We start from the raw sequence: 21,441 nt of genomic DNA on the forward strand, positions 1-21,441 counted from the left end.
TAGAGATGATTTAACATATTAAGAGGAAGATGAGTGAGGTAACACTTGCCTGTGATCCCAGAAACTTGGGAGCCTGAGACATGAGGATCACAAAGTTCAAGGGCAATTTTAGCAACTTAGTGAGAACCTGTCCAAAACACAAGAACAAAAAAGACTTGGGATATATTCAGTGGAGAGCACTCTTGGGTTCAAACTGCAGGACTAAAAATAAAGTATATGGGAGGGATGTGGGTGTGTTACAGAAGATACTATGTTATTTTATAAAAGGGACATGAGCAATTGTAGATTTTTATATCCATAGGGTTCTGGAACCAATTCCCTGAATACACCAAGGCATAACTGTACATCCTATCTCAATCAGTGTTTTTCAAACGGGGTATTAGTACCCTTAGATGCACATTCAACCACTAAATAAACACCTCATATCTTCATAGATGTCATTTTAATATTTTGGGGAAAAGCTAAATATCCTAACTGGCAATTAAACAAAAGTGTTTCACTGAATGTTGCTACGGTAGTGTTTGCATTATGTTTCAAAATGCAACACAAGACTATGTTTGCATTGGGTCTTTGGCCACTTTCTCAGATTTCTCAGGCTATTTCTTCACCATCTTCTGCTGTTATATATTCCAAACATTTTCACGGAAGTCATTCTAAGTTGCCTTTCATCCCAAATTTTAATTATTTTACTAAATACAAGTTCATTTTCTTCTCAATGCCAATCACAAAAAAAGTTGGCTCCAACAGCCCTAATTACCCTTAAATTTGCAAAGACAATCTGAAAAATAACATTTTATATTGCACAAGTCATGTAATATAGAATTTATAGTTACTAAGTCAGAAGCAATAAAAGCAAAAATACCTTAAATGGAGATTATACTTTTATCTATGATTTCCCAAGATCTTACTATTACCTTGAGTCATTATTCTTTTACTAAATTATGCACATTTTAAGTCTTTGCATAAACAGACTACTAGCCTTATTTAACATATAAAATATTTTGTTTAATCACTATAATTTCTCTGCCTAGGAGAATCATAAAATTAGGAGGTGCATAAAATAATGCATCTCACTGGATAAATATGTAAGGACAAAGTGGTATGATGACTCTATGGACAAACATAAGGTCATGTATCCTAACAGTCCTGGAAGAGCATATCTGCATGATGCTGGTTGAGGGTTGCACATTAAGAGAAACAATGAGAAACTGAAGTACATTCAAAGATAAACAAAACTTTTAAGATCTCTGCTTCACAAATAAGAGGTAAGAACACAGGGATAAATAATCTATAGAAAAGAATTTAGACTTGAAACTGATGGCGAATTAATAGCTATCTTTAAGACTGTCATATCTTAAAGAGATCAGAATTCTGTCATCCAGAACTAGGATCAACAAGAGGAGGTAGTAGAGCAGTACCTGAGCTGGGTAATCTAAAAAAAAAAAAAAGACTTGAGTCCTACAGAAGATTTATCATTTACTGAGTTCAATACTATGCATGTGATGTGATGTTTCTAGGTATCAATCATCTTATATGTAAAATGAGGGTGCTAAGCTGGATAATTTCTAATGTGATTCTCAAATTAAAAAAGGCATAGGTACAAATTCTCAACTTCTTACTCTCAGACCCTCCTGAACACGGAACCAGCTATCTCATGAAATGGTGGGTTGTACCACTAATTCATACTAACTTATTATTCTGTGCTGGATAAAGGGAAAAGTGAAATAAATAGCAAATTGTTTCAAGTTAAACCCAAATGTCCATAAGCTGCAGTTCTTACCAAAGAACTCAAATGTGAAGATTACTATGTTTTCTATACTATCATCCATTCAGTAAATTTTATCAGTAATTCTAAGAAAAAATCCTAATCTGTATTCCTGTCTCATCTATATTCAATATTGTAGCTTCCTTTATTTTTAGATAAACTAAATATTAACACACAACTCTTTGAACCTACTTAATATTCCTTAGAAAATAAAACATTCCTCTCTTAATGATTGTACATAAGGCTACAATATTATTTTTTAATCTTTATAAAATTCCCAAGTTAGTGTAAGTTAATTTTTATAAAATTCCCTAAATCAATGTCTCAAGCCAAAATAAAATAAGTCAAGCAATTATTTTCTAAGTCCTAAGTATCATTTAATAAAAAATAGGCACACATAGCCAAAATGAAGCAAGGCAATAATTTCAAGGAATGCGTACTCAAACTTTCTTTGTAAAGCACGCATATTTTTATAGTGCTCAAGGCTTAAGAAATACTAAGTTAAATATGTATTATAAATACTACAAGATAGGTGATGCCTTGTATTATCAGAGGCTACATACACCCCAAGGACATGTTTCTTGATGCACTCCATACTCACACAAAAACAAATCTGTGATTTGCCCATTTCTGTTCTCTGGGAGTTTTAAGAATAAATCATTTTTCCAAATTCTACATCTGTCTGAAACAGCAAGGATATCTGTTGTATCTGATAAAGTTTACTTTGTCAACAGACATTATATTCAACATATTTTGAACATTTTTCTACCTAGGCCATACCTTACCTCCAGCAGAGATCCCTTTGACCATTATTTCTGAAACCTCCATTGCATACTTCACAATTCCCTAACATTTACTGCAGTAATATAATCATCTTAGATGCATATATTAGTGGGTAAAAACTCAAGAGAACGTATGTGCTTCTTCTTGAAACATTCACATTTTAGGGCTAATATGGAATATTTTAATAGAAAAAAAAACAACTGAATTTAAATAGTAAAAACTTGCTTAGGACATCTAAGCACTGACATTTTGTTCAACTGTTTCAATATAGCAAAGGAAAATAAGATATGTGGACATATTTACAATAAGCTCTAAGGTCAGTACGTTGCAGGCTTGTGACTTTTTTAAAACATAAGCTACCAAAAAATATATCAACCTTTGTTTCCTCACTAAAAAACAATCAAAACAGACTTTCACACTATAGTTCATCTAATCAATGATGGTGACACCATAAGCTTATGTTCTTATACCTTGAAGACATAATGGTAATAAGTCAAGTTCCAACATTCTGCAACATTTTTATTTTGAAGGCTATTGATAGTATAGGGAGTCCATGTAAGAAAAATTACTTATCTTTGAAATATTTCTGAACTTTCTGATGCAGGATATTTTTCATCCCCACCTCCATCCCACCCTTTACACATTTATAGTAAATGCTTATAAATTTTTGGATTCAAGAAAATACACCCTTCCAATGAAATATATCTGCAAACCTTTTAAAAGATTTAATTATAAAAATAAAACTTTTGTTCACAGAATCATTAACTGATCTTTTCCAAACTTACCAGATTAATAAAGGCAAGAATTTTGCCTTCCTTTCCTCTGTCCCAATACAGCAATTATTCCAAGTCACTTTTATAATTCTCATTTTTTCAGAGCATAATTTTTTGGGAAGTCAAATTATCACATTTTAATCCACAGGTTGACATTAATGCCATTTTCATTTCTCGACTAGGACCCCATCTTAATGTTATTTAAAACTGTTTGGAATCCATTTCTTGTGTAACTTTTGTTCAAATCTAAAAGGAAATCCTCTTGCTTCTAGCAGATCCTAACATAAAAAAGTAAAGTCTTCCAACAACTTCATTTAAATAAGTTTATGTAGCTATGAAGATAAGAATCTTAATTAAAATAAATTTTACCCTTTTCCATGCCTGTTTTAATAAGGTTAAAACAAGAGACTCTGAAATCAAGATATCTCCTTCTATAGCCACTTGTTCAAGCAAAACATTCAATTCAAAACATTTTTCTTCTTTTGGTAACAACTCTTACGAGTTGAATAGTTCAATTTCCAGATGTTCTTTTTCTTTTTTTTCTTTTTTTTTTCTTTTCTTTTCTTGAGTAGAGGGACTACATGCTAATTTTTAAGGGGTACATTTTGATCAATTTAGTCTTTAAAAATTTGACCAAATTACTCCTGATTATCAACTCAAAAGTCTTAATGATCAAAGGGCTTTATCTTAAAAAAATTATGACACACGAAAGAATCGAATATATATTCAGGAAACACTTATGAGGAAGACATATAAAATTAAAATACACTTTATAATACTGTAGCAGTGTTCACTTTCTACTCCTGAAACAGAAATAAGCCATTTGTCAGTAAGTGCATTTTTTCATGGAAAAAATATTTATTAGTTTTCAAATGATCACATAATACAAATATTACAATTAGTCATTCTAGAAAAAAATTAGCTTATATTAATATAACACTGAAAAAAATATGACTGCATATTGTGACATGAAATTATTTTAAAAAATCTGAAATGAAAATGCATCAAACTAAAAGTTTAAATAAACAAATCAGTTCACATTAATATACAAAAAATTCACTTTTAAATAGCTTCAAGTGGCATGAGATAAATAGAAATGCACTTACATTTCTTTTGCACACTTTAAGGAACAGAGCTAAAATTTAATTAAAGCATGAGATTAAGAGATTAAATTTCTTTTCATCTTCAGAGGTGAAACAAAAATCTAATAATCTCAAGACAGGCCATAAAATGGTTTAAACCATGGTTCAAAAATTCAAACTAACTTTTGGTTTCCTGAGTACATTCTAAAAATGTTGGGTAGTTGTTTCTGGGTTTATATGTGTTTGTAAACCAACTGTCTTATTAACATTTAACCAAAAAACCAAGTCAGGAATAAAAGGCTGTAATCATTTATGGGAATTTAGAGTTCTTTGGGGAAATTTCAGTTCAAATTGAGATTTTAAACTTACTTTTAAGTACTACACTTATAAAAGTTTATTTATAATTAATGAGAAAAAAAAAAGAGTTCTCAAATTTAGCCAAGAAGGACTAAAGGCCAGGTTACATTTTAGCAAATGTGGCTTCTAAAATCTTTGATATTCCTAAAACATTTCAGTTGCTTACATATTAGTAATTCTAGAATTTCTCTTCTTAAAAATTCATATCAAAATAAAACAAACCAGCAGCATCAGATGACTTTTAAAAAGTTCTTTAATAGCTTTTGACTGACCAGTTAATAGACCAAAAGAAACAAACATTTTGATAACTGTTTCTCTTGACTGACAGTTGGGATATGTATTTTGCAACATGTATTCACACCTATTGGCTTATTCTAATATCACAACTTGCCCTTGCTCTGTAAACTACTGTTCTGTGAGAGCATCATTCAAACTTTAGTTTGCCTTCAGTGTAGAACAATACCTCAAGTTTAATAGGTATTTATTACTTTAGAAGACAGACCAAGCTACTCTGATCTCAAAAATATCTCTTCTATTTCTATACTACAGTTTTGTTTATTTGACAAATAAGAATAAGGCTCAAGATCAGCAAAAAATGAGCTAAAAGATTAAAACAAATATTAAAAGTAATTCTGGAGTAATTAAGAAATTCAACCTTTGTTTATTTGTTCTTTTCAGTGCCAATAACAAAAAAAATTCATGACTTTTTTTGGATTTCCTATACTATTTAAAAAAGTTTGCCTACTTCATTAAGGTGATTTTCAGTCCCACAAATCTTATAAATGAAACATACAGAGAGCTGCTTTAAAAGAAAGGAGTCTCTCAAACTTCCTCTATTTCAGTCTTCTGAATAGAAAGGAATATTTTCATGGCCATGTAAAACTCCAATCTCAAAAGACTATTTCATTATTTGAGCCTTTTCATTTTCGGACAAGAGTAAACCAGAGTAAATCTTAAAAGTTTATAAATAACAAGATCAGGTTGCTCGCTCATCCTTGTGTCTTCTACACATATTGCATGGATCCATTCACCACTGCCTTCCAAACTGCAGGTGCTGGCATGTGTGACAGATATCATCCATGAAGGCTCTGCTAGAAGAATTCCTTTTGCTGAAGAAGTATGATGTTTTACCAGTTGAAAGAAATCTGGGCAATTAGAGAACAAATAAACCGGTCTCCCATTATCAAGATACCTGGAGTCACAGAAGGAATCCACCAAGGAAAAATGAAAACTTGCCACAGGCACCAAGTTCACATTCTACCCATTGTAGATAATAAGAACTTCCTGGAATCAAATCCTACCCTTGGCATCAAAGAAACTAAGAAAAAAACCATCTTAATGCCATGGGGAAAATCTAGCAAAAGGCTCTTCTACTACAAATAACATTATTCCTCAGAACTAGAAAACTACTTTTGAGTATAATAAATACAGTTTTCAGGGATATTATATCCTGAAACTTATATACTCATTTTGTATTTCTTTTATTAAAGAATGAAACCTAGATTTGACAGTAAAACCATAAAAGTACTATCATTGCATCTTCTAAATGATCTAATAATAAGTCCCAACATTTGAGGTAGGAAAAGACCAAAAAGTTCTCACTAACAGGGTAGGATAACACCTAGACATCTGACTGTATAAATTAAGAGATTTCAGATGTCCAGCTTGCCCAAAGATGAAATACAGAACTTTTCGAATTACTAGAATGTAAAAGAGCACTTAGAAGTCCACTATTACCATAAAGGCCACAATGGGTAAATACTCCTTTTAAAAATTCCTGTGGACTACACAGGCATTCACCAAATCACGTGCTCCAAATCATCTACTGCTTTAATTATCTGGAGAGAAAATTAAATAAACTTAAGTTTTCTATTTTGGAATGGGCACTACTTTGCACTCAGAAAAACAAACAGATTGTAGCCCCACCTGGTTCTTAATATGAACCCAAGGATTTTTACCAATAGAATAAAATGGGCAATGGAAGGACACTCCAATCTATAAATAAACCCAAGTAAATAATGGAAAGCACCCACTTGTTTATTATCCTTTCCCACTCTCTCCAGAAGCTGGATATTCTGTCTCCAAGGGTTCAGTAGAGAAAGTGGACCCCTGACGTCAAAAGCTCTCCGTAGTCTTGGCTGAATCTGTGGTTCTAGGATCACTCCTTGCACCTCTGGTAGGAGAGAAGCACTGAAATAGAGAGCTGAATATAGATTTAAGAAAAAATTCTTATTAAGAAATTACATTCTCTGGTCATTTGAGTTTGTAATGGCTTATCCTCAGGACAAAAAGGAGCTATCTTTGGGCATACTTTCTTTAGTGCCTTCTTAATTTGAATTTTAGAAGTCTGTCACCACAAATGATTAATTCCTCAGTAACTATTAAGAAGGGACCTATTTTGGTCTAAGCCATAACACACTCTGTGACAAACCACTCAACTTCGAGTGGAAGATCGAAGCAAAAAATATAATAAATTAGGACTGGAAACAAGACCATAGTTGTCTTTAAAGGGACAGGGAAAAGGCATTCAACCTCAGATATATCAAAGGAGTCCCAGTTAATTCTTCTGTCAAAGAGAAGAAGATGGATTGAAAGTAGAAATAGAATAATCAAGCATATTAACAGGAATGCTACTAAATTTCAGGAAGTATCAGAAGCTGAATTTGTTATCAGTTTTCAAGTCATCAGTAATTTAATAAGTCACAGTATAGGCCAATATCATAGCAATACAAGGCTAAACCTGCATTTTTAAAAGCTATGACTACTGCCCATGAAAAGGGTTTATTCATCAAGCATTCATCTTTAAAACTGGGAGGGAGGACAGAATAGTGGACATAGGTAACACAGATTCAAAATCTTTTTTAAAATGCAAGACCATTTTGTTTTGGGTCAAGATGGATCAGGAATAATAATTAATGGCTAGAATGTAGAAATTAAAGCAGTAAGACATATCCAAATAATAGATGATGGTAAAGATATTGAAAAACAGTTAGCTTTATTACAGAAATAAAGTAAATGGAGAGAAGGAAGGTCAAAGCACATAGCATCTGATCAAGGAAAAGCTGAAAGGAGAATAAGACAGGCAGATATGTATTTAAAGCTATGGGGACTGTAGGATAAATGTTAACAGTGTTGCCTCTGCAAAACAGATCAATTATACTTTGTGGTACAGAGTGATATATCCCTATTAAATTTCAGATCTTATTCTAAATAAAAAGGTGCTGCATATCCCTAACTCAATGGAATGTAGTCACTCACAGTGTCCTATTTATGGGACATTATATTTTGGGATAAATAAGAAAATAAATGCTACCAAGTAACCTCCCTCTCACACCAACTGGTTATTATTTCCTTACCTGTTAGTGGACCGAGGACTGTGCTCTCTTGTTCTCTATCAACCAACCAACAAAGGTTATAGTCTCAGCACTAAGAAAGTAGCAACCAACCAAAGTTAGTGTTTTAATGCCTTCACTTTCTCCTGGCTCTGGCAGCCAGTTTGGAAATGTACCCAAAGCTGAAAAGGAATGGTTATTCCATTACCTAACAACATTTAGACTAAACTTTTTAAAAGCCTGAAGATGAAAAGAATGAGCTAACCCTTCTGCTTAGGAACATATCCAACTCTGTACAAATGAGAAATAAAAACAGTTTGGCCTAAGAAAACTTATGAATTTAACCGTCAAATCTGTAATTTCAAAAAATTAAAAGAAATGAAAAAGGATATCTGAAAGAGTCAAGGAGGTGAAATTGCCATCTAGGCAAGAGGTATCAAATAAATAACTATGAAAGCATTTCATGAGCCTAATCGGCAGCTATTCTTTCATTTAAAGTTTCAAATGGATTTTAAGCTCTAGAGTCTCCTAATTCTGAAGAAACAGTATTTTTAGATCAGTAGGTTTAAAAAAGTATTTTACATTATCATCACAAAGAGGCAGTAGATAAGGGATGAGAGGAAAGAAACCCAAATTAGAAAAAAAGATTTTAATACCGAATATCTCAAGAAATGTTCTTCAATTAGATAGTTTCCAAGAAATCAAAAAATAAATAACCCAAACAGATTAACAAAGTATTCCACAGCTGGAGATCTTAAGGGGTAGCTCTTTAACAGATGGCAAAGGCTTAAAATTAGTAAACCAGAGCTATCTTATATACCTTTTCACTGTACCTACATGGTGCAAATAAGCCCTACAAAATGTTTTTAAATTATTAAACAATCTTCCTCTAGTTTTTTCTAATCACTTTCTTGACAAACCATTCCTTTCCATATATAGTAATATTTCAACATAACCCATAAGAATTATTTGATTACCAAATAAAAGAAACCAAGTTAAAACTTAACTACAGTGATCAAGATAGTTAAAAACCTATTCAGGAATTACAAATAAGATATGATCTTCCAAATTTCCCAGTTTTCCTCCAATTCTTAAATACAAATCAGTAATAACATATAGCTGAGTGAAAACAGAGAGAAAATGTTTTGGAAAGGTCTATTTTGAACAGGAAATACACTTGGTAATTTTTTTCAAGTTTACAAACCTACTTCACTTTGAAAAACAACTCCCCAAAAATATCTTGCTCAGATTAATATTAGGCTAAAGTTTACAACTTCTTCTTCGGCAGAAGCTTTACATTAAACACCTCCAAACCTTTGATTTATTTATTACATCCCACAGAATGAATGTTAAAAATATAATCAATTTAGATTTAAAAAGCGAATGTTTTTAAGTTAGAATATAGAGCAAGTTGTATAAATACAAGAGCTGGGTAGAGATATGGATCCATTTATAAACTCCCAATTCAGATCACACCTTCAGAATATAACTTCTTTATTTTGCCCAAAGTATCAAAACTTCAACATATTCAGAAATAAACACACAGATTTCTTAAGTAAAAATTATTCTGAAATTATCGAGGATAGTATTTCTCTTATTTCAACAGTTTATAATTTATGAATACTTTGAATTTGATAATCTATCATTTACATAGAAAAACATAGAGGCACTTTCAAAACAAGGTCATCATTCAAACAAGAAAGGGCAGCTGTTGTGAGAATATTATTGAGGGAGGTTCACAAAAATGATACAGTAGCACCTTAACTAATTCTACTTTAATAAGCAGCATTCTTCTGTGTGATATTTTAACATGAGGAAAAAACAAAAAACTGTGCACTGGAGGACTAATAATCCAACTACTAAGGTAAACTTCAAACCAAAGCTAACAAAATCAGCAATCTGCCAGTACATAATCTGCCAGTACACAAATAAAATGATTTTAACTTTTTCCATAAATTTTTAAAGATTCTTACTGAAAATCCAGTCACATTCAAATCAGAAACAATAAAGCTAAGTATTTTTATATGAATACCACTGAGAATTTCTTTTGAGATATATAGCAAATTATATTATTTGAAACATTTGCTTTCAATACTAAATTATTAAATGAGCATATCTGGATAACTAGTTTTAAGCATTCCTAACATCAAAGAAAGAGAAAAGCCTATACGTAATTTTTTTAAGTAATGAAATAGAAGGCAACATGATTCTATTAAGACCATGACTTCTATTCACTTGTGCTGTAACTGATCTTGCTGGTTTATAAAGGTATAAATTATTCTTAAAACAAGACATTCTACAAGAATTAGAAACATAATAATATCTTTTTCTTATCTTTTATCACTCATTCTTTCTGGTTCTAAGGCATTTCTAAAAAACAAATTTCTCACAAATTCCTCTAAGTATCAAAGCAGTCCTACAGTTGGCAGAAAGAAGAGAAAAACAAACAACTTACAAAAGCAGAGTTTTTCTATCTCTAGCCCCTAGAAAAGTGCTTAACAAACTGAGCAGATGATTAAGATGTTTTATAAATAGATATAGTCTACTGGTCAAGAAATGAGAAGAATTTTGACAAGTGGCTATTATCTAAAGCAGATACAAAAAGTTCAAATTTCTAATCCTAAAGGAAATAAAAACTTTGTCAAAAGTATTACTTTCATGGATCAATCTCTTTTGGATTCACTTCTAGGATTAATTTTTTAGTATGGTCAGCAGAAACTTCAAAGGTATTATCCTTAGATGATTGATGTGTCAGCAAAATCACAATACCTATTACAGAGTTTCTAATGTTCTATTTCAGAGACTTAAAAGAAAACAAACCAGATTACTGCAAGAACACTCAGTTTCAAAATTTCAATTTCAAAAAATAAGAGATCTTGCCATAAAACACAACAAACAGAGCTTCCTTAGAATTAGTGAGCCAAGTTATTACATGGAGAAAAATATCTTCAAACCACAAATAATATATGTATTATCAAGTGAAATATACCTTAAAAAAAAATAAGGGCAAAAACCTGGAACTTAAAGGACTGCTCAGCATTATGAGGATGCATACTTCATCATGGAAAGCAATTTCCTAAAGAGAAGGAAGTTGTAATGAAAAATGGAAAACCTAACCAGTAGAATGTTTTAAGACCCTGATATCTAACAAATTCCCTTATAAATATATTTTCCATCTTTTGGAAAAGATATCATCTAAAAATGGTATTGGGATTCAATGATACTTGAGTGTCATGTTTTTTTGAAATAAAAGCAATAAATTGCTAACCAAAATGTATCTTCAGGCTCCATACTAAGATATAAGGCAAAGTAAAATAAATTTTTTAAAAATCCACAATACTTATTTTTAAAGCAGTTAATGTGCTATGGAATAAAAGATAAAAAGGCAAAAGGCAATATCAAAATCAATTAAGACTAAAGCACAAAAATTCTTAAATTTGTCTGACTCCTTCCAATGAAAGAGGTTTGCATATTTCACAAAGATTTACTGAAAGTAATTTTAAGAAAATCTCTCAATTACCCTAACAAATATTTTTGATAAATGGTCTATTCATTACCTCTTACTTCTCTAGCATTTTCTTTGCCTATTTATTTTCAGAATATGAAATACTTGGCTCTGTTCTTATGAAGGCCAGCATGACGTATATAAAAGTTATTTTAAAAGGTAACTTTTCTTTTTTTTACTGTATTTTTTATTCTTGGGTTGTGCTGCATTCATAATGAGTACACTCAGAAAAAATGAATCTAAGACTACAGTGTTTACATTAATTCCTTTGGGATCTTTATCCATTTATGATAAGAAAATTTATCAGTCAATAACAAAACATAAAAGATGCTAAAGAATTACATTTAAAAGGTTCTGATCAAGCAAGAATCATCAATGGGTGCCAAAGTAAGGTGTGGAAGTATAATGATAAACAGAATATTTACACTGTCTCAAAATATACCCCCACCGACATTTGTTAATTACAAAAGGAAAACTAGTATGTTTTTCCTTCCTTCCTTCCTTTTTTTTTTTTTTTTTTTTGGCACCAAGGATTGAATTTAGCAGCACTCAACCATTGAGCCACATACCCAGCCCTATTTTGTATTTTATTTAGAGACAGGGACTCATAGAGTTGCTTAATGCCTCACTTTTTGCTGAGGGATGGCTTTGAACTCACAATCCTTCTACCTCATCCAGAGCCACTGAGAAAAGTAGTATTTTAACAATTCAGAAACCTGGCAGAGAGATACCTTCTTAACCAAATGATCAAGATGACACCACCACAAATTGAACATATGGACAGTATGTATCTCCTGATACAATACACTCTAAAGATACAGCATCCCTACCATGGAATTCTTGCCAAAAATGCATATTCTCAATCTGATTATGAGAAAACATCAGACACACACAAAAACTTAGGGTCAACCTAACAAGTCAGTACTCTAAAGTGTCAAGATCATGAAAGGCAAAAAAAGAATAAAGAACTAGCCTAAAACTTGAAGAAAGCTAAGGAAACAGGACATGACTATACAATGAGATACTAGTTGGAATCCTGGACTAGAAAAAGATCATTTAGTAGACAATGCCAAAATTCAAACCAGGGTATCAATTAGTATTAATTTCTTAATTTCTACATTTGTACTACAGTTATTTAGACAAAGCTGGGTGATAGTTTAAAGGAAGTCTATGTGCTGTTTTTTATAAGTTTTATAAGTCTTAACACCTATAGAACATCTACTGAGAAGAAACATAATTTTTTATTTTGCAAAACATGATTTTTTATTTGGATGAAAAGTTTAGTCCAATCTTTCCTTAAAAACTAATCCTGAGCTTGGGGTGTGGTTCAGTGGTAGAGTGCTTGCCTAGCATGTGGGAGGCACTGTGTTTGATTCTCAGCACTGCATATAAATAAATAAAAAGTCTATCGCCAACTAAAAAAATAAATTAAAAAAAAAAAAAAAAAAAACACTAATCCTGGGCTGGGGATGTGGCTCAGTGGTAGAGTGCTTGCCTAGCATGTGTGAGGAAATAGAAATAGATTCGATTCACAACACCACGTAAAAATAAACAAAATAAAGCTATTAAAAAAAAACTAATCATAATGGAAAAGATAGCATTACATTATGTTCTATATTAACTTCAGTAAATTTATCATATGCTAATAGGCTTCTTGTTTCTTTGGCAAAAGTTCTCTACACAGAAAACTTATTCAGAAGAAATTATGTGGAAGCTCAAAAGAAAAAAATGTCTCCACAAATAGAAAAACCAAATTATGTTTATGATAATAAGTATAGAAATTAACTATAGACTATAGCAAGAATATGACAGAACAGGTGAATAAAACTTAAAAAGTTTTCCAATTTATATTATGTATGAATTTTTATTTCTACATTATTAAAAATGAAAACTTTCTGATCGTTTTTCTTTAAAATTTCCATAGGAAATAGTTTTATGCTATAAGTATTCATTACTTTGTTTTAAACTAAAATTCAAAAAATGAAACTCCCAAATAATTTGCATTTTCTCATAAAGTTGGTTTAAATATATTCATGACTTTTTATTTTAAAATATTTATTGAGAGCTCAATATATCCCAAGTGATGGATTCATTTTATATATGCTGACTCACTCAATCCTCACAATAACCCTATAATATATGCAGTATTATTAGCATCATCACAACTTCACTAAAAGGAAACTAAGGCACAAAGTAGAGTATAATTAATATATATTCATTTCCAAATCATATTATTTTGATTAACAATTAAGCACTTCTTTTTAAATTCTTAGTATATGATGAAAATGCTAGAATAAATACATTGTTTTAAGTAGAATCTGAAATTCTTTCCTTCTATCTCATTAAACAGATCAGTTGACACTTTCAGAATAATGGCTTTGCCATTTCTTTCAACCTATCCAAGTTTGACAAGACAATAAAATTTGGAAATAAAATGTAACAAAATTTAACAACTTAGTATCAGGAAAATAAACAATCTAGTAAGAGATGTTTCAAGTGAACCTGAAAAGCTTACATCTGAAAGTATGTGAAAATAGTAATAAGAAAACCACCTCATTTCAAAATATCTACAAAAAGAAAGATACTGAACTTTTTTTTTTTCAAACCAGGATCTAGTTTGTTTACTAATATAAAGATTAATTTTTTAAATGTAGGAGAATGTTATAAAGATTAATAAATTTTATTGTCTTAATGTAAATATAATCATAGTGTAAGTCATCATTTCTGTTATAATTACAATAATAATCTGGAAATAATAAATTGGATTGAAAGACAACTCTGCCATCCAGAAAAGTCTTCAGTTTGTTCCAGAATAAATAACATTATATATGAAGGCTGTGGTTGACCTAAATTGTAATATATTTTAATTATTATTTTGATATTCTATCACATATCTACTTCTTATTCTGTGTATAAAGATCAAAAGAATGTTATCAATTTCCTCATCTTAATTTGAGCCTAAGGGGGAAAAAAATCAATATAAATTATATTAGCACTTAATATACTAGATAAGAATAGGATGCTTTCTACTTGGTACTTTCCTTTAATCAATAAAATAGAACACATGTCTTAAATAACAAAGTTATTTACAAATGCATCTTTTAGTTTATTCTATTGTAATTTTGTAGCAATTGAGCCTCAGGTGACAAAGAAGGTGGTAAAAATGTCAGGCTGAGAGTGCGCATCCTGAACCTTAGAAACCATGTCAGCAAACTATCAGAAATTAAGAAATCCTGTGTCTCTCAACTATCTAACAGGTTGTTAATTTCTACATGACAAATGAGACCACAAATCAGAATTATTACAAATTTCCAACTTTATATTCCAAATTTAAATCCTGCAGAAACTTAATCCTGGTGTCTGCACTGACTATTCACAGTTCTCATAGCTGTTTCTACTTTCCAAACATTTCAGGAAAAAATTTTTGATAGTTACAATCCATGTCTGAAAGGGAAAATACTGCCAAAAAAGAAATGGTGAAAAAATATAAAGAAAACAGATCATTACCACCACCAAACTAACTTAAGAAATATGATTTAATGTAAGAAAGACATGGAGTTCAGTTAACATTGCACTGTGGCTATCAGTAAAACTGTACAAGTCACAACTGATTACGGTGTAAGCCCTTTCAAGGGCCAATACAACGAGAACTCAGATTCTTTTCTTTGCTTTTTTTTTTTTTTTTTTTTTTTTTTTGTATTTTACTTAAAGACAGGATCTCACTGAGTTACTTATGGCCTTGCTAAGTTGCTGAGACTGGCTTTGAACTCATGATCCTCTGCCTCAGCCTTCTGAGCTGCTGTGATTAGGGTGTGAATCCCAGAGCTCAGCTCACATTCTTAACAATCAAAGATCTTCACATGTGGATATGCTTCCACTGAAAAATGAGCCTAACATATTTTCCTTCACAGGTTTTAGTAAGTCACTGATTACATATTAGTCAGATATAATACCATATTTATGGTATTTCTAATGAGGGGAAAAAAAACTCTTTTCATTCCTCTTCAAAATTTGAATTGAGCTAGTACTTTTACAACTTCTGTAGTTTTATGACAGCTCATCTTAAAAGACATTCCCAAATAAGCCAAGAATTCCTTCCATAATTACCAGTACAAATTCAGAAACATCTCAAATAATCATCATTTTCACCTGTAATAAATACTTTAGTCCCCATAGGACTAATTTTTCAATTTTTCTCCTCAGATTTTGACATACCCTTGTGTACTCCTCTCATAATCCATTTCTTAAATAAGCATATATAACAAATAGTAGACAAAGAAGATTCAACTGGCTCCTTTATAAGCTAATGATAACAAGATTTAACTGTCTAACATAAGAAACACAGAAAGTGAAGTTAGTAGAACATTCTATATTGGTGACAACTGGAGCATAAAACAAACTTGGATTTAGTTTCCCTATCTTAGAATGTTTTATCATGTTAAACTAGTTCCTTCTAACCTATTTACAGATTTCCCTCAGGAATATACTATCACATATAAAGTCTGTCCCTAACTAACTACAAACCATTTACAAAGACAGGGCCAATTAGCTGTGCCTGCAAATATGTCAATGCTGTACTTTTCAAAACATGTTTCTAAATGTCTGCCAGATGTCTGCTTGGTACACTCTCATATGATAACAATTATACTTTTACTTCTAATATGAACTATATACTTACAAAATACAGGGAAGTAAACAGAAAAGGAACTGTTATAGTGAAATAACAAATGTAAAGATGGGCTCAATTGAGGCCTGCCATCACTTGACTACATGACTCAGGACATTTCATATATAAAATGAAATAAATTAACATTTCCCAATGTGTGTTTTAAGGAACACTAGTTCTGAGTCAGAAATAGCTGTTATGTGATGAAAAAAGTAGGAGTCAACAAAACAAAATTGTCTGTGTCTTTGCAGAATCTCTTAGTCTTCAATAAACTAATGTGTCAACCTCAAAGATAATGCATAATAATTCCTGAGCTCTAGAACATTTTTCCCCCTTGAAGAACCAGTATTACAGAAATACCAGTTTTGAAACTTTATACTCAATTTCAAAATCCAGTTCAATGAATCTTTGAAATTTAAATACCAGATACTGACTCATTATCTTATTAAAAACAAACTGATTAATCCCATTCATTCTAAGGAGATAGTTTTCAGTCCCATATGGGACTAAGCATGGAACAGATGGTCTTCAAGGCATTATGCCCATCTAAAACAATCTTTAGAATGAAAAAGTTTGAAAAATCACTTGATTCAGGCAATGGTTCTATTCTGAAACATTAACAAACTACTATGTGACACTCTTCTAAGTACCCTGTTCCCCATTAAGAAAAAGAGAAAAGGTATAAACTTTTTGTTTTTTGAATTTAAAAATTTCAAAGTAATTTTCAAATAGATATAGTATAGCCCCAGCAGCATGGAATTTGGCAAAAGAATTAATTCCTAATACCTCCACTGTATGTAATGAATTCACTTTTCTTTTATGCATCTAGAATGATGGTCCTAGATATATGTATTTTTAAGTGAGAAAGTAGCCACTCTTTTTCTATGCAGATTAATTATCTTATGGAATTCCAGCTAAGAAAGGCTATACTAAAAATATCACAAAGACACAGAATCACTCATTTAGGAGTCTTTGAAGATTTAGGCAATCTTTCCATTTTAATTTATGGTGCTGAAGAAAAGAACCACTCTTCTTTAACACAATAAGAGCAGCCACCATCGACAGGAACTACCAAGAATAACTGAACTAAGTGAATTACACATCTTGTCTCTTTTGATCCTCCCAAATAGTGCAAGGAGGTAGTACTCCCACATAACAGATAAGGAAATCAGGCTAGAAAGTTTAACTCGTTTATGAAGGCCACATAATGAAGAGGTAGAAGAAATAAGATTATACCAGGTGTGACAGCAAAGCTAATGCTTATTAAATTCTACCTCATTATGCTCTATGCTCATTAATCTACAGCTTGGTTCAATCAATTAATCTGAATAGATAAGCTATTATATATGCCATATACTGAGTAATAATTATAACTTAATTTGGATTATTCAGAAGGCATACCAAGATCTTATGATGTTTCTTCAAGGTATTAAAACTTTGAAGGCCAAAACCATGTCCTTTTTTTTGTATCCTCAATACCTCTCGTAAGTGCTGGTAATATAACATTCATTCAATAAATATTTCCAGAATAAATACTCCATCACAGTAACAGAAAATAGCAGAAGTATTATAAATAGTCTTCCAGACTAACAATTTCTTGAATTAGTTCAGGTGCTTTTGCTAAAATAATTTATATTGATATTTATAGTCGCTGAGGGACTATACCAATTGTTTAACAAATTATCAATCCACCTCTTTCCTTCTGCTGCTTTTAAGATCTTCTACTCTCTTTCTACTTCTCTTAGTTTTTCTGCCCTACTCATATGTTCAGCTTTTAACAGAGTCTAACAGTATTTAAGTCCCATATTCATAAGCTCAATATAGCACAATTTGAATTTGTTAGGCCAAAGTATCCACCTGTTAAAAGCTTTTGTTTTCACATATTGGAACAACTTCTAATAAGCCACTTGTAGATGATCCTCACAGACTAAGAATCAGACTGGAACCAGAAAGATTACTAAAATTCTTAAAAAAGTGAGTCTCAGCCTGCCCATTTTGCAAAAGATAACTCAGTTAAAACAGTCTCACTTTTCTGCAACTGCCTGTGTATTGAGGAGAAAGGCAATCAACTTGTATCAGAAGTTAAAAAAAAAAAATTACTGGCTTTTGGCTACTTTATATTAGTGGAAAGTAAAAATTATTAAACATGTAAATAAGACATACCATATTACTATTAAATAATAAGCAAAGCTACTATATCTTTTAAGATCTTTTCTGTTAACTATAATGCAAAAAAAAATCTAACTGCTTCTCTCAATAACTTCAATGTTTATAAATGAATCAGGAAAAACAATGAAAATGAAAGAAAGGAGCTCTACTGTAAAAATCTAGAATAGAATACCTGATGCAATTATCTTAGAGAAAATAATAATAATAGATTTACCCTTCCAGGATAATGAGCAAAAAGTCAAGGCAAATCCTATTTTTCAACTGAATATTAAAGCATTCATATAAATTAGCACTTTCTTGTTCCAATAACAAGCATGTGATGTGAATATAAGCTGTAACAACTCAAAATTAAAGATCTGAGTCATAAAATGTGCTATTATGATTCAACTAATTAAAGTTTTTTGTGTTGGGGGGGATTTTTTTTTCCCCCCTGGAGATTGAATCCAGGGCCTTATGCATGTGAGGCAAGCACTCTTACCAACTGAGCTATTTCCCCCAGCCAAGGTTTCTGCTTTTTAAAATATTTTAATGTAATTTGATGACATCAAGCTTAAAGAAAATGTAAGTATGGACAGCTTATGATAAAAACTGAGACCAACAGAAGGCTACTAACCAGATTTATTGATAGTTCATGTCATAATACTGGGGTCTCTACAGGTATCTATTCTTCTTAAACTTGATTCTACTTCAGCAAATTCTCCAAATTTAAAATTTACACTTAAACAATAAATTTGGAAATTTAACCGTCTGGGGTATAAACTGCCTAGAAAATGTACTAAGAAAACAAATTATAATTGAAATTAAAAATCATCACCAGAAACATCAATCACCAGAGAACTCTATAAAATAGCACCCCAAGGAATTACTTAAGTCTATAGGGTCAAATGCCCCCATGCTCATAGGGTAAAGACTACTTATCAATGGACATGGGATATCTGCAAAAGGTAGTTAAAAGTGCAAGCTTAAGAATCAAACTGCCTAATGAAATACTAATACAGCTCCACCACTTAGTAGTTATGTATCCAAATCATCTTAACTTCACTTTAAAACTATAAAAGAAATCTTAGAAGCATCCCTTCGTGGGCCTCTCAGGTCCCATATGAATTTATTATTAATCTTAGTATAAATTTACAAAAGAAAGGAGTCAATCTGGTTGCTAATTCAAATACTATACAACTTCAATAAGCATTAAATGTTTTCCTTAAAAAAATCAGTATGCGATATCATGGGTTTTTATTATTATGAGTTCCAGGGAAATAGATAAAAGTAGAAAACCAGTATGGCATATTATAAATTCTCATTACCATATTCTCATTCTGGATCCACCCTTCCTGCATGGAACATCAAAATTCATCAAATTCCTAATAATAGAATATATCAGTTGTACAAATACACATTCCGCTGTCATTTCGGAAAATAACTGATATTTGGTGGATTCCCATGGAAGAAAATAATACACAATGAAGATGAACAGCTTGGGAATCGGCCTAAACCATTATTTCAAGATTTTACAAAAAAACTAGAGCAACAACTAAAAACATGGCACCTTGCTTGTTTCTAAAAGAAAAATGTGGGTAAATTATAGCTCCCCCATCTCAAAAAAAAGCCTGAAAAGAGGAAAAGGAAAGAGTCAGTGGATGGGTTATCAGCATCTGAGCAGTGCAGAACACTATAATAATCAAGCAAAAAAGATAACTTACAAAGCAGCACATTTTTAAAAATAAATTTACTTACTACAATAACTTAGAAGTTAGCTGAACACCAGTTTCAAAAAGCAACAGTTTTCCCCTTTAAAATATGGGACCACTTCCTCAACAAAAATAGCTGTCAAAAAATACCATAACAAAATTATATAGAAAACACAATCAAGAAAACAAATTAATGTAATATTGAGCACAAATAAAAACTTCCTTAGAAGAAATTGGGTTGTCTGTCCAGTTCTCTAAAAAGGATTAAAAACATAAGAGACATCAGTTTCCCTTGATATAGTTTTTTATTTTAATATGCTAAAAATGGCAATTTCAAAGAAAATAATTATAACAAAGTATCTACGTCAGAAACTACCTACAAAATCCTTATGCAGAACAGGTAATGAACGATAGGTCATTTATTCATCAGAAACTTAACTAAAAATAAAAATCGTGGTTAATAATTACTTAAAATTAGAGCTGGGTACAGTGTCATACACATGTAATCCCAGCTACCTGGGAAGCTGTGCCAGGAATATTGTTAAGTTTGAGGCCAGCCTGGGGAACAAAGGAAGACCTCATCTCAATGAATAATGAATAAATACTTAAATCATAGCATCTATTAGGGATGTCTAATTTTACTATTGAATATTACTACAAATATTCTTTGTAATTTCTGTAGGTAGAAATCTAGCTTTTATTTATATTATACATTTATAAATATCCGATGGAATAACCTTACTACCCTAAAAACTAGGAATATGTGAAGCATTTGTCATATTTAGAATGGGAAAAATATAATACAGACAAGTGAAGTGATTCATCTATGGTTAAATGCTACTGTGGAGGAAAATACAACTAAAACAGTTTCTTCATACTTATCCATGGCTCGGTAATTAACATTATTGGAATTTATTCTTGATATCCATACATCCTGGAAAGAACAAACCAAACATCATCTAGCTTTCAACTAGTAAACATTCAATAGCATACAGTTCTTTGAAGTGTCCTTAAAGTGTCTAACACCTAACTTCATATCAGACTATATATGCTACTAGTTTCCTGATGTCACCTAAAGTACTTCAGAATTCCATTTCTTTTCCCTCCCATCATCTTTATCCCTAAGATGATAAGCTAGCAAATGTAAGACAAATGTTAAAAAAGAAAAAAGAAAGTTCAGAAAAGGATCAGAAATGCTATGCAAAAAAATGGCAGAGGGGAGAGCAGGAGGTTCCACACAGCTTTATTTTGAGACAGCAATTTCAAGCCATTTTATTTTCCTCCTCCTTTTGCAGTGCTAGGGACTGAACCCAGGGCCTCA

General features: G+C 31.4%; 1 protein-coding gene across 8 annotated transcripts in view; it reads right to left on the minus strand.

Annotated features, from left to right (window-relative positions):
- Tsc22d1 (TSC22 domain family member 1) overlaps positions 1 to 21,441 on the minus strand; it is a 111,922-nt gene that overhangs the window by 74,026 nt on the left and 16,455 nt on the right. For 2 of the 8 annotated variants that reach the window (XM_076872607.1, XM_076872605.1), the window contains one exon: positions 6,795 to 6,963. The exons of 3 other annotated variants lie outside the window; for them this stretch is intronic. In XM_076872607.1, coding sequence (XP_076728722.1) covers positions 6,876 to 6,963 — 88 coding nt within the window. In that variant the 3' untranslated portion in view covers positions 6,795 to 6,875. Of the gene's footprint in view, positions 1 to 4,282; positions 6,964 to 21,441 lie in introns of those variants that run through there. 3 more of the 8 variants (XM_076872603.1, XM_076872604.1, XM_076872602.1) reach the window with 3 other exon arrangements.

This window comes from Callospermophilus lateralis, chromosome 12 (assembly GCF_048772815.1).
Source record: "Callospermophilus lateralis isolate mCalLat2 chromosome 12, mCalLat2.hap1, whole genome shotgun sequence".
Taxonomy (NCBI): domain Eukaryota; kingdom Metazoa; phylum Chordata; class Mammalia; order Rodentia; family Sciuridae; genus Callospermophilus; species Callospermophilus lateralis.